At 55.2% G+C, this 13,713-nt stretch overlaps 1 protein-coding gene across 6 annotated transcripts in view; it reads left to right on the top strand.

The window, feature by feature from the left end:
- The first annotated feature begins 625 nt into the window (after nucleotides 1–625).
- LOC112983309 (Krueppel-like factor 5) overlaps nucleotides 626–13,713 on the top strand; it is a 38,257-nt gene continuing 25,169 nt past the window's right edge. The window contains exon 1 of one of the 6 annotated variants that reach the window (XM_064518065.1): nucleotides 626–1,099. In XM_064518065.1, the coding sequence (XP_064374135.1) occupies nucleotides 932–1,099 (168 nt within the window). In that variant the 5' untranslated portion in view covers nucleotides 626–931. Of the gene's footprint in view, nucleotides 1,100–1,456; nucleotides 1,527–1,591; nucleotides 1,798–13,713 lie in introns of those variants that run through there. The other 5 variants (XM_026100353.2, XM_064518067.1, XM_026100344.2 and 2 more) reach the window with 5 other exon arrangements.

Raw genomic sequence — 13,713 nt, 5'->3', positions numbered from 1 at the left:
TTTGGCCTTGGAGGGCAGGGTGGTGGGGTGGGGGCCGAGGCCAGGGCTGGCCGAGGCGGCGAGCAGTGGCGTGAGCGGGGACCCAGCTGTGGCCAGGTCCTCTCCAGCCAGCCGTGGGCGCTGGTGGAGACCCAGCTTGTGCAGAGAGAGCTGAGCTGTTGTGCCGGGCGCGAAACGTGCCTTTGCCCCGGGGTTGCACCCGGGCGGTCTCCGCGTTGTGCCAGGCCCCGCGGTGACGGCAGCAGCTCTGCAGGGGGATTTGGAGGCCTGCAGCTCTCCAGGAGCCTCCCGGGCACCGTGTCCCCCTGGGAGCGCGGCCGGGCTTTGCTGTGATGCCGGTGCCTCTGCCCATGCCCCCAGGGGGAGAGCGGCCACGGGGCACGCTTCCCACCACCGAGGAGATGCTCCTGGGCCGCAGCCCTCGCCGGGAACGCCCTCCCGCAAACGCCCCGAGACGGGGAGCGCCGTCCTGCAAGCGGGTGTTTCTGCCCCGGCGGGTGGGGTCTGGGGCGATAATCCCCGCCTCGGGGGCTGCCGGGCGGCAGCGGGGAGGGCGGCGGGCGGCAGGGCTCCCGGCGCCCCGCTCGGGCTCCCAGCAGGCCTTTTATGCGCCCGTGGCCCGCCGGCGCTGTCAGCTGGCTCATTGGCGGGGCGGCGGGAGCCTGATTGGCTCGTCCCGGCGTCGCCGGCTTCCAGGTTGGCGTTCCTCCTCCCGCAGCCCAGGTAAAGCCTTCCCGCACCGCTCCGGCTCCCGGCCGCACCTGGCTCCCGAGGATTAGCTCACCAGCTCACGCTTCTGGGTTGCGTGTTTTTTTTTTTTTAATTATTTTTTCTTTTTCGCCCCCTCCCCCCCGTCGCTATCTTTTTTTCAGATCTTGTTTTTGCTCTCGGGGCAGCGGGGCGCGGGGAGCTAGCGGGGCGCGCGGGAGGAATGAGCAGCGGCGGGCTGGTGCTGCGCTCCCCGCTGCCCGACGAGAGCTCCGCGTTCGCGCCCCTGAAGCCCGTCGCCATGTCGGGGGAGTCCGGCGAGGACGCCTCGGTCTTTGAGGACATCAAGCCGGCCGGCCGGAGCCTGGAAAGCCAGCCCGACTTGGCGCAGGTAAGGCGGAGGCCGGCAGCTCTCCGCGCGCGTCGGTGAGACGGGGCCGGGCCCCCTCCGCCCAGAAGGGGTTCGTGTGCCGGACTTGGCGTTTCCCTCTTCCATCCCTGAGTGATTTTCTTCCAGGGCCCCCAAGTTATTTGGTGCTTTTTGACGTAACCTTTTGTGAGGCCGAAGGGATCACAGATGATCCGTTTGGGAACAAGGAGCAGAAAACCGGGGAGAGGTACCGGCTGCTCCGCAGGCGTGTGGTTGGGCGGGTGCCGTGGTGTCCTGGAGAGCTGCGCTGATTTACAGCCACAGAGACTTTTTTTTTTTGCCCAATTAGGTGTGCTCAGACTTCTAATGCCTTCAGCTAAAGCCAGTTGATTGCACAATGATAGCTGCGTGGCTGTGATTTAATTCTGCCCTTTATTTTTTTTTTCGGGTAAGACATTTCCGTTGCTTCGTACACTTTGTTTCCCCTCCTGCTGGCTTTTCTCCTGGCTTTTGGGGCGGGTTTTGTTCTGTATTTTGCTTCTCCCTTTTCAACACCCCCAAACCATTGAAACCCTTGGAGGAGCGTGCTGCCGGACGGCTTTGCTGCCGGGAACAGGTTTTGCTCGCTCTCCGGAACATGGTTTCGCCTCGTCTCTGCCGGCGGGTTGCTGTGTGCCGGGGAGGGCTCCGGCCCCGCGGCGTCCCGGGGAGGCGCCCAGGTGAGGGGGCATGGCGGGGCCGGGAGCGACCCGGCTTTGCGCTGCCTGTTGGGAGGACGTGGGAGCGGGCTCTGTCCCGCCGTTGGAGTCGTGCCGATGCGTACGTGCGCGCAGCGGGGGGATGCCTCTCCCCCCGCACCTGGCGGAGGCAGGGAAGGAATTCTCCTTGAAATTCCCTGGCTCCGCCGCTTCCCCCTGTGAGCGGCCAGGCCGGAGATAAAGCGCAGGATAAGCGGCTCCGGGACGGAGCGGTGCGCGGCCGCACGCGCGCAGCCTGCGGCGGGGGCACGCGCGGCCTTGCACGTGCGCGGGGTCAGGCGCCCGCGGCGGGGCCGGCTGCCCCACGGGGAGAGCGGAGGCCCGGACGCCCCGCGGCAGGCGGTGGCCTGTGGCCTGCCCCGAGGCGGTGCCCCGCGGCGACGCGCCTGGGCACCATGTTACGGCCCAGCCACGCTGCTCCCCCGCGGCCGCCTCCCGGCCCCGTCGGAGGCGAAGGCCGGGCTCCCGAGGGCTGGCGCCGTATCGCTGTTTTCCCCTCCGGGTGGAGGGAGAAACGGCCTTTCCCCCGTCTCGGCCCCGCTGCGGGGGGACAGGGAAGAGTTTGGAGCTGCTCGTCCCGGGGGAAGAAACCCCGGGGCGAGCGGGGCTGGCGCAGCCCGGCCGTGCCCCTGTGCCTGGCCTTTCCCACGAGGCAGGACGAGGCGACCTGGAGGGCCGCGGCCTGGCGAGGCGGCGGTGCCATCCTGCCGGGGCGCCCGCGGCCGCGTGCTCGCCTTCGCCCCCGCGGCGGCAGCTAATGATTAACCCCGCGCTCCGGCTCCCCAGCGCCATTTTGGTTCGGGGTCCCCGTTCAGGAGCGCCTTCCCCGGGGCAGGCCGTGGCCGCGGTTGCCCCCCCCGGTCCTTAGCTTCCCGCTGCCGGGTCGCCGTGGCTCGGCCGGGCGCGTCCTCCGCCAGCCCTCCCCAGCAGCCCCGGCCCGGCGCCGGGAAGCCGCCTGTCCCAGCGGGCCGGGACCGCCGGCGCCGCCCGGGAGGCTGCAGCACGCAGCCCACCCACCGCGCCGCCCCAGCCCCCGGCCGCAGCCGGCCCCTCCGCGGCTGCCGGGCGTGCAGAGGGGGCGGCTCCCGGGAGCCCGGCGGCAGGGAGGGGGACACGGCGCCAGCGCTTTCCCCCAGCCCCAGAAGGGCTCTGCCTGTCCCGTGGTGGCTGCGAGACGGCCACCTGCTCGTGGCTGCGAGCAGCCCAAGGCCAGGCTGAGGGAGGCCCTGGATGGCAGCTCCGGAGGGACCCCGGCCACCGGCAGCGTCGCCAGGGTTTGGCAGCCCGTGAGCTGCCTGTGCTGGTGCACGGCTCGCTGCTGTGCCCCAGGCACGCAGCCTCCCCGCAGACCCCGGCGGGGACTCATCCCACCCGCCTCCCGCCCTTCCCCTCGCCCCACCCGCCAGCCACGCGGGGGGCCTCGGTTTGCAGAGACCCCCCACTTGCTCTGCCCCAGGCACCTCACAGTATTTCCTTGCATACATTAAAACCCTCCTCCGCAAGAAATCCTGCACCCCCTCCGCTAGCGCTTGCTGCTGGGGGCTGGAGACCCTCCGGCGGCCCAGCCTCGCCTCCAACAGCCGTTCCCTTCCCGCGCCCTCCCAGGGAGGCTCTAGTACTGGCGGCACTGCAGACTGCCTTGATGGGGATCTCAGGAAGGGATCCCCAAAGCCCAGTGTGTCCATGAGACGGGTGTGTAATCTGTGAGAGCGCTCACCCCATGCAGCTTGGAAAGGGAGCTTTAATTTGGGCTCTGTGATGGATCAGGCCCGCTCAGGTTGTTATCCCCATGGCAGGTTGCTCCTGTCTGGGTGCAGGGCTTGGGCAGAAGTGCGGAGCTATGGAGAAGGGGTTAGGGCTTTGTCCTGCTCTTTCCTCACTCGCTGTCCTTGGTTCACGTCTCCCAGCAGCAGCAGTGCCACTCCGAAGCCTGAAGGGTCAATCTTGGGGCTCCTAGCCTGGCTTGCTTCCTAGCTAGTTGCCCTCCACCAATTGCAGGGCTTGAGAACAGCAGCCGAATGGACGTCTGCTCAGGGAGCTCTTTCTTTTCCTAGGAAAAGTAGCCCCAGTGCAGAGAAGGCCAAGAAGGGAGTTAGAGCCCAGGACGGCCGTCTCCTGGGGAACTGCTGTTCTCCCTGCCCGATGAGCTGATTGCTGGATGCATGTGCTGTGCTGGTGGTCCTGAGTGGGGCCAACCTACGTCCACATGTTGCTTGGGCCGAGGGGCTGCAGTCAGGGATGTCCTTCAGAGGAAGGTTGTGAAATGAAGGCAGTGGCTCCTCTTATTATATTTTCATTTCTATAATTCCCTGGTGATCCAGCAACTAAAAGAAAAGTGCAAAACAGTGGCAAGAGGTCGTTATGGATGTGTAGGGATCAAATCAGGAGCGAGAGAGCATTTGCCACCCAGCCCTCCCCTTTCCCAGCAGTCCCTGTATTTCTCATTGCTCAGAGCCGCTGTGTTCTCCCCGTCATCCACAGGCTTTGCCACTCCTTGTGCTGCTCCCTTTCTCCCCAGAGCCCCTGTCCCTCAGTGCCTGATTTGGGCAGGTTATCTGAAGTTGGATAGTAAAGAACCACTGCTTAAAAAAGGAGGTGTGGGTTATCTTGAGTGCAGGTTATACATGTGAAAGTATGGTAGCTCCCTATTTGATCTGGGAGGAGGGTGAAGTTTGCTTTCTCCCCGTTGTGCGGCTCATTAACAGGCTGTAACCCAGGCTGCCCAAGGATTAGGCAACAGGGCTGGTGCTTACTACTGCACCAAGGGTTCAGCACGTGACCGGGGGAGCGGAGCTCGCGCCTTGTCCCTGCCTGGTGGGAAGCGCTATGGGGAGGGACGGGCAGCGGCTCTCTCCGGCGTGGTGGCTCCTCTCTTTGGTCAGCCCATTGCCACATCTTGTCCTTGCATGGGCATGGTGAACGTGGGGACGCAGAGTCCACCGCGCCTCTTCCACTGCAGCTGGGAATGCCTTCGTCTCAGGATGCTGTCCTCGCTGCCCTGCAGAGGGAAGAAGCATTTCTCGCCCCAGTTTGGTCACTGGGGCAATTCAGCCCCACTGCCAGATTCCCTGGGTTGGAGGCAGACAAGGGGAAGGGTGGGTCTGGTGGAAAGCCCTAGGGGTAGCAAATTAGCCAAGTCAGCTTTTTGGCACAGAAGCACCGTTGTGCCACTCAAAAAGTCCCTATTGGGACAAAGGGGCCCCTGATGCTGGGGACCGTTTGGATGCTCAGATCTGTTGGTGGTGACTGGAGGCATTTCCATGGGAGCGTGACGAACACCTCGCTGTGGGCATGCCCCGTGTGTTGTGCAAGGTGGTGTGTAAGGGTGTGTGAGGCAGAGATTTCTTGCCAGCAATCCGTATCCAGCTGGAAGGAGGCTGGAAAGCGGGGAAGCTGTCCTCAGCAATGATGTCCTGTGCCTCGCCAGCTCAGCCTCCCACAGCTGTGGCAGGACTTTTGACCAAACCCAGCTTGGGCCCTATAGCTAGGGGAGGAAAAACCCTCAAGGAGCAGGACTGGCCCCAGATCTCCCAGGGAGGAGCTTTCTATGACTTGGCCCACACAGCTTTTATGAATGCCAAATGCTCTGATCGCTGTAGAAAAGAGACACTGAAGAAGCTGCCATAGCTGCAGGGTTGAAAAGCCGGATTGCTTTAAGTTTGGGAAACCCTTTGCTTGAGAAGGCTGGGGTTTTTTTTGCTCCAGGAGGCTGTTTTTTCAGAGCCATTTGACAAGGCTTATGAAAAGGGCTATGACCTGTCAGAGATCCAGCAGTGGCTGTTGCCCACAGGGCATTTCTAGCTGTATAGTGCTTGAGTTGTCCTGCCTCTCTCTCTCTCTGCTCACCAGCAAAGACACTAACAAACTCCAGCCATTCTCTTTATCTTATTCATTGGAAAGTTCCCCCCTCCTCCACAAATAGTTTTTCAAACAATAGGGGGGGGGGGCGGGAGATATTTTCTACTGAAAATATTATTCAATATCTGGTTCAGGTGGAAATGGCTCATTTGTGGAGTTTACGGATAATTTTACCCTCCTCTCTGCCTTTCCAGCCACCTCTTCTCACCTTGCCTCAAAATAAAAAAAAAAGAAAAAAAGAAAAAAAAGCAGTGTGGTGAGAAAAAGGATCCACATTTATAAAAGAAAAGTGTTTTCCCTTTCTGATTTGAGTCGGATTGACTGGAAATAGAATTTTCCCCTTTTAATCTCAAGAGATGAATGCTAGAAGGAAGATAAAGAAGAAAAACGAATGAAACCAAAAGCAAAGCATGATCAGGGAAGCGTTTCAGAACAGAATGGCAAAGTATGGTGTGTAGATCTGGAGCGAGGGGACTGAGCGGGATGCCAGGGCTCGTCTGCTATCCTGCCTCGAGGGCTGGGCTTGTAAGGCCAGTCCCTGCCCTTGCAGGGTCTCTTGCCCTGCCTGTTCCTTGCTCTTCCCTCCCACCCTGAGCTTTGGGGGCCTGGGAGGTGTGGGAGAGCAGGAGGGTGGCAGCATTTCCCCTCTTCCCTGCCAAACACATGCAGGACAGTAGTGGTGGACGCTGGCTCCTAATACCCGGTCATGGAGTCAGCGGAGCAGGTGCTGGTGAGGTGGAAGGGCTGGCCCACACTCATCACCATGACTGGATTTGCTAAAACTAAGGAGGTGGGGAGAACTGGGGCCAACACGAGTGTTAGCTTGCTGGTTGCAATAGCCTGTGCTCAGCGGATCAGGGGAAGGAAGTAGGAAGTGCATATCTCAGTGAGTTGCACTGCCTGCAAATTCAGGCCTGCTCTGCTGATTTTGGAGGAGTCACTCATCAGAGTTACCTGGATGTGCAGCGACTGAGTGAGGTCAGGACCCAGGGAAGGGGAGGAGTGACTGGGAAGACAGATGGGAAAAAACCAGCCTGTCCCACTGGGTTAATCCCTCGCCTGCCTCCATCAGGAGCAGTTGGGTTGAGGCCAGTGGGCACCTGGGGGGGGCACAGGCTGTCATGGTGTGACAGAGGAAGGCCTCGGTGAGTGTAGCTGGGGAAGGCCCTGAGCTGGCATGTCACTCATTGCCTCCATTTCCTTGGGTGCACTGTGCAAGTAGAGAAACAGGAGCACGTGGCTCCCCCAGGCTGGCTCCAACAGCTGCTGAACTGGGTTGGGGCTGGTTTGCTGCATGGAGCTGTCCCATGAGTGGTGAGGAGGTCCTCCACTTTCAGCTGCTCCAGAGTGGAAAGTTGGCCCCTTGGCCCTATGTGCTGTCTGCTCTTCTTTTAAGCCCCACAAGGCCCCAAACTGCAGGTTGATCCGAGCTCTCCTTGGGTCCTCTAAGCCCAAGTTCTACCCCACATGCCATGCTTGGCACACCTTCCTTCTGCCCTGCCCAAGGGCCCAGTGCGGGGCTAACACAGGATGAAAACAGCTCCAGCATCAGGGAGGCACTTGAGCAGATTAGGTGCTATCAGAATGGTACTGGTCCCTGAGAGCTTTCCTTGGCACTTCAAGTCCTTGCTTCCCAGAATGGAGTTTCCCAGGCCTTTTCAAAGGAGCAGAGGTATGTGTTGTGGTGTTCCTTTGCCTCTGGTATCGCAGGAGACATTGGATGAAATAATTTTAACTGTGCTCTGGCTTTCTGAACAGTTTTGGAGCTGTTTCATTCTTGCTCGCTCCATGCTGGGCCCTTTGTGCTGTGTCCTGCTTCTCACGGGTCTCAGCCCTTTCAGCCACGTTGTTGTTGTAATGCGTGTGGCTGCCCTGTAGTGATGACTAGATGGTTTGCCTTTTTTGGACCGGGGACTGGCCTCCCTGGTCTCCAGTGGTACCGCACCTTGCATGGCCTAGTCGGAACCTGGGTGACGGGTCTTGCTCATACAGATACGGTTTGTACTGGGGTTGCAAAGCTTCACTTTATTCATTAGTAGAGACACAGAAGTCCACGGCACAGCCATCAAAGAGCAATTCTTTTCCTTGGGCCATCAGGATTTTCATGTAGTGAATGAATGCAGCTTTTCTGGGGGGGAAAGGAAAGACAGCAGCTTTGGAATTTTACTGCAGACCTGAAATTTGTAAAGGGATATTGACAGTTAGTTTTGGCTGGGGGTGGCTGATCTTGTGGATCTCTGTGCAGTTTAATGCCACTCCTTGGATGGCCTGTGCCCAGGGAGGACTGAAAGCATTGTGCTCCTTCATCCCTTCTAGCCCTCTCCTGGTTTTCTCATAGTACCCAGCAAACTGAGGTCAAGGAGCTCACAATACTTCCCTGAACACTGGCCCAAGTGTGGGGACACCGCAGACGTGAGCTCAACAGTGCAGTGCCCATTTTCAAGGCTGTGTCCATGTTTGAGGAATGGCTTTGTGTGTAATGCTGAGCTCTTGATGTTGCAATGTGGAGGTGTTTCCTGGCCTCTTTGCCAAATCATGACATTGCAAGGGGACTGTGCAAGCTTTACACCATCATGCATCAGGCAAGTCATGATTCAGAACAGTGCACGGGACCTGTGTGCTGCCTTGAAGCCTCACCCACCCCTTGCTCCACATGCAGAACAGGGAGCTGAGCCCAGACATCTGTACCAGGATCCCATGACTATGACTGTGCAAACAGGTGTGGAAACGGAGCGGAGTGGTAGTATTGCCTCGGATTCGGTGACTCAGTCCTTTCTTCCTCTTTTCAAGCTGTCTAGTTTGCATAATGCACTCTTTTGGGCAGTGTGAAGTCAGGGCACGCATCTTCCTCCTAGGTGGCCAGGACATTCTGCTCTCTCGGATCTTCCTGACTTTGTGGAAGAGGTTAGAAATGTCTGTGCATCCCAGAAAGGAGTGCAAAATGTTGCGTGCCAATCATATTCATTTTTCAAGGGTGCCAGCAACCCAAGCAGGCTCTACGGCTGTGCAGGAACAGATCAGTGATACTGAGATGTAGAATTAAAGGCTGGGCAAGGAAGAACTTGCTCACTTCATCCCTCTTAGTACAACTGGAGATTGTCAGTTGACAGCCCTGAGTCAAAAAGAGCTGGTGCGGCTAAAGGGATCTCATGAGGGGGTGATCCTCTCAGGCTGTTTTGCTTGCGGGTCAGATGGAGCCTGATCCTTTCAGGGCCAGCTGCAGTTTGCCAAGTCTGATGAGCCTTCCCTGTCTGCTAAGTGGCTGCAGGGTCAGTGGAAAATAAGGTGAAGCCCCCAGAAAGAGGACTTTGTCGCTCTGCTCCTGCAGGAAGATCGCATCGGAGCCCATCCTAGGCCAGATGCCTGCCTGCCATAGCCCTGTGTCCAGGTGGTGATGGGTGCTGTGACTTGCGGATTGGATCCTACCGTGGGGGCAGGGATGGGCAGGTTGCTCGCCTGGACAGATGCTCAGTTCCTGGCCATGCCACAGATTCCCTGTGTGACCGTGGCCGGACCTTGTTTCAGTCCTTCCACTTCCTGATTCGCACATCTCAGGTGAGAGCCTTGCAGAGCCTCTGAGCTGCGCAGATACTCTGGCATCATGGTTGTATAAACACTTGTGTCTGCCAGAGTTGGGAGAAGTTGGGACTTTGCTATTTTGCTTCCTGGTGGTTTTCTGTGACCTTTATGGCCAGGTCCAAAGTCAGTGGTGAGCTTCCTACTGCTCAGCAGGCTTTGGACAACACCCATGTTACCGGTGAGCCAAAGACTGGGCAATTTGGGGGAACTTAGCCACCACAACTGTTATTATTTTTTTTTTTAAGTCCCCCAAACCAACAGATTTCATTGTGTTTGTGGGCGTGCGCACGCAAGAGCTGCTGGAAGCAGACAAGGTATAGGATGAAATGGTTTGCTCGAACTTTGAGCTCATTCGAGCACAATGGCTTTGTCCACGTGATACAAAGGCCGATTGTTCTGCTTCGGGGAAGTTTAGCTCTGCAAGGTGGGGAGCGAGTGAAAGGGACAACACAGAAAAAGAACAAGATTATAGGCCTGCAGTTCCTTTTCCTCCTGCACAGGCCTTTCTGGAACCCGGTTTCCATTTCCTGACACAGGAGAGGCTACAGGTTAGCTAGAAAAGCACGTTTCATTTTTGAACATTAAAAAAGCAGGTATTTAAGTGAGGAAATGAGCAGGGGACTCCCACTCTATAATAAATGTGATGGATTTCCCTTTATCGCTATTTCTGAGTGATCTGTGGGAAGCAAACACAATCATCTGAAATTAATCATGAATGTCTTGGAAAGTGTGTTTTTGGCTGGTGGTGCATCATCAAATGTGATTTTTCACATCTCAAACCTGTTTGGTCAGATACGTGTACTGCTTTACTCTCATTCCCTGGTCCAGTGAGTTCCTTTATCTAACCCATGCACTGCAAATAATCACACTTATGACCGTCTTGTTAGCTGAACTCCTTGATTAGAATATTTGCTTTTCTTGTGCTCTATTGGTGAATTACATAAGTCACAGGGTACAGTTGGTATTTGGGGATTGGATAACTAATGTTTACAATTCAGATGTTCTCGGAACTTGAGCTAGCTTGAAAACACTCAAAAAACCATGGGCTGTTTCCCACATCAAAGAGGTTCAGCTCCCTCCAAGCTCGAATTGAAACTCAAACAAAGAAACCTTCATTAAGTTCAGAAATGCTTGGAGAGTTCTTTTAAAATTATTATTACTTTTTTAAGGTGATGGGGACCTTCAAGTTTCCACCAAAGACAGGATTTCCAAGTATTAAAATATATTTAACAGCCTTGCTCTTTGTAGTACTTCTGATGCACTTAAGAGAAGAGAACTGCAAGTAATTGGTCATAGTATAACCTAGTCAGATCTTTCAGCTTCCAAAGCTGCAAGTACTTATCCCTTGCTGTAGAGGACATCCATCCATTATCACGTCTATCATGTCTGTGGCAATTGTTTCACAAATCTGAATGCATCCAGGAGAGGGCAGAGATCTGTGGATACCTACTCACCAACCAGTTCAGCCCATCACTTTAATGTTGCCAGTAGAGCGTTATCATTTTCCATTTTGCTGCTCCTCAAGGACAGTTTATGGAGCTGAAGCGATAGATGGTTGAACAGTTTCAAGTGAAAATTCTTCTTGTAATGAATAGAAAGTGTGATGGTGTTCTTTAAAGTGTGGAAATTACCCAAGTCTGTGACACTGAATGAAAAAAATGGACCATTTCTCCTTTCCAATTCACTATTCAAAAATTTGGCATTTTAGAACAAAATGTTTTGTTGTGAGTAACTTCCGTATTTGATACTGTGGTGGTTCTGTGTCGTGCTTCTGGGAGAACTCAAAATGTTTAGTTTGGTTGACTGTTGTAGCTCACCTTTTGGACACAACCAGTGTCACAGTCCTCACATTTCCCAGGGGTTGGCAATTCTAAGTCTCTGAAATGCTCCTGCTGGAACTTCTCCAGGGCTCAGTGCCTTCTCCGCAGGAACTGCCAATTGCTTGTTAATCAACCTGTGCCATAATCAGTCTCCCTTAATTAACATCACTTGGCAATTCATTTCCATACAGGGGACATGTGGAAAAGAGAGGGTTTAAACTGAGTTTTTCTCTAAATTCGCTGGCTGTGGCGATCTTGATCTTTGAGGCTCTCTCCTCCTGGGCTAAGGGAGAGACTCTCCTAGAAGCACACATGCTAGGAAACACAGATGGTAGGAGCACATGCAAGAAGGGGCTGCAGCAGGCATACCTGCTCCCATGCCATGTCACTGATTCTGGTAGTATTTAATTGGCCCTATACGGCGCTAGGTGCTATGCAAGCCTGTAAGAGAGAAGTTGGCCCAAAGACCTGTTCACTCAAACACCATGTTTTCACATGTCTTAGTTTTCTCTTGCTTGCCATGCGATGCCACTTTCTCCCAGCAAGGCTACCAGTCTTGTCAAGGGCCTAAGCAGTGCCCAGCCTTTTCCCTTACATCCGTCTCTGACTGGCTTACCTTCCTCTTCCCCTCAACCTCCCGCCGCCCCTGCCTATCAGCCAAATAGCCCTTAAGGACTGAAGAATCAGGAGGGTTATTGTAGCTAGGGGGAAAGAAATTGCTCAATATTACCTGAAGAGGGTTCAGACTCCCGCACTAGCTGGGCAATCCCTACGCTGCTTGCCTAATCGTTTGACAAGGAAGCTGAGGGCCATGCTGATGGAAGGATTTGCTGTCTGCGCATGAAACCTGACCTGCTTTTCCCAGAAATGCATGGGGTATTGGGTCTGCTTTGCTGCTTGTACGGGGAAGAACACGCTTTATGGCCTGTTTTATTACTTGCTGAATGCCATGAGGACTTCACAAGCCCCAGCAAGCAGCAGATGACTCATTCTGCCTTTGTCAGACCCTGCTCTGGGAATGTGCATCATCTCTTCTGATCGGAGGAGACTAGATGACGTGTGTGAGCTTTTAGGTGGTGAGAAGTGGAATGAATCCCACCCATCATTCAGGAGGGTCTGGGGAAAGCTCCCCCTGTGCTCTAACAGCCTCTCCCATGCCATGCTCAATTCAAGACCTGCAGCATGGATGCATAACTGGAAGAGAGCTGGAGAGCTCAAGGACACACCCTGTGTCCTGTGGCCATGCAATAGCTAGAAACAGGTGGATGAATTTGTTCAGGTAATCCTGCAGACTGGTGACATTTGAGATGCTCCATCTTCTCAGGTGCAGAAGGGAGAGAAGAAGAGAGGGAGTGCTGGAGCAGAAGCTGCAGCCAAGGAAGAGAAATGAAGCTGCAGGTGGGCCTTCTCCTAGCTGATGATGCCAGCTGGGGCTATGTGGCTATCCAAATTCAACTTTTGATTGTATGCAAGCATAAACTGGGGAAACACTTGAGGGCCTGGGTGTCGTGGTTGTGGCTGAAATAGCTCCAAGCCTCCTGATTTTCCAGGAGTCGAAAGAACATTAGACCATCTGATCTTTCCAGAAAAGTATCCAAAGGGCTGCACCAGCTCATACCAAAGTCCACCCAGCTCAGCCTCCTGTATCCAACAGTGGGTGCCCTCTTAGGCTGATGGAAAGCCTCCGGTTGGCTTTGATGGGCTTGACCCAGGCCTTTGCTGAGCAACAGCAGTTTGGAAATAGAAAATTGCATACAAAAACATGAAATGGGTGTTTTCATGCCCCCCCTTTCCATACACACTCACTTTAACAGAGTTGCCCTCCTTTCAGGGCAGAGCAGTGAGCAGTGGGTAAGAAGAGAGGGCTGTTCTCCTTTCCCTATCTGCCTTCAGACTCCCTCCAGCTGTTTGTTCTGTGCTGAGGTTGTGCAAGGATTGCGTTTGGCAGATCTGGGAGAGGGGAAACCAGTGTGGAGATATTCTAATATTGACCTGTGACTTCCTCCCACGAGTGTAGATCTATCTAAGGCCAGACGGGGAAGCTGCCTTCAGCACCTGCAGAGCAGTCTGTTTATTCTGGTATCCTGCTTGGTCTCAGCAGGGAAGGCCAATGTTTTCTGCCACAGCCAGTGACTCTGGATGGCCACAGCATTCAGTACAGCCTAGAGATGATGCAGCAGTGCCACAGCTTCCTCCAAGCTTGCTCTCTCCAAGGTTTATTGGGGTAGTTGTTTTTCAGTCCAGGTATGGCACTATCTCTGGAAAGATTTCTGCTCACTCTCTCAAAGCTCCCCTTGGAGCCTGGCTGTTCCAAACTGCTCCTCTTCCAGGCACTTGATCTTGGACTGGAATGACGATTTTCTCCTGGTTTCTCTCTCCCTTGGGATCACTGCCTGTAGTGGCATGGTTTCTGTGATAAAAGATCAAGGTAGTCTGCCTTTTAGTGAGTCTTTCTAAGTTGTAGGAGGAAAGGAACAGTGAACAGAGTCACCAAGTCTGCTGGGAACGTTGCAGCCTACTGTCTCAGCCAGAGACCAGCCAGCATCCTGGCTGCCCACATCTGCCCTGATGGGTTTCTTGGGTTCAAAGGAAATTGCTTACTTCTGAGAGGTGCTAATTA

The sequence above is a fragment of the Dromaius novaehollandiae genome, chromosome 11 (assembly GCF_036370855.1).
Source record: "Dromaius novaehollandiae isolate bDroNov1 chromosome 11, bDroNov1.hap1, whole genome shotgun sequence".
Lineage (NCBI taxonomy): Eukaryota > Metazoa > Chordata > Aves > Casuariiformes > Dromaiidae > Dromaius > Dromaius novaehollandiae.
Note: the sequence above shows the minus strand (reverse complement) of the source record. Positions and strands in the feature narration are given on the sequence as shown.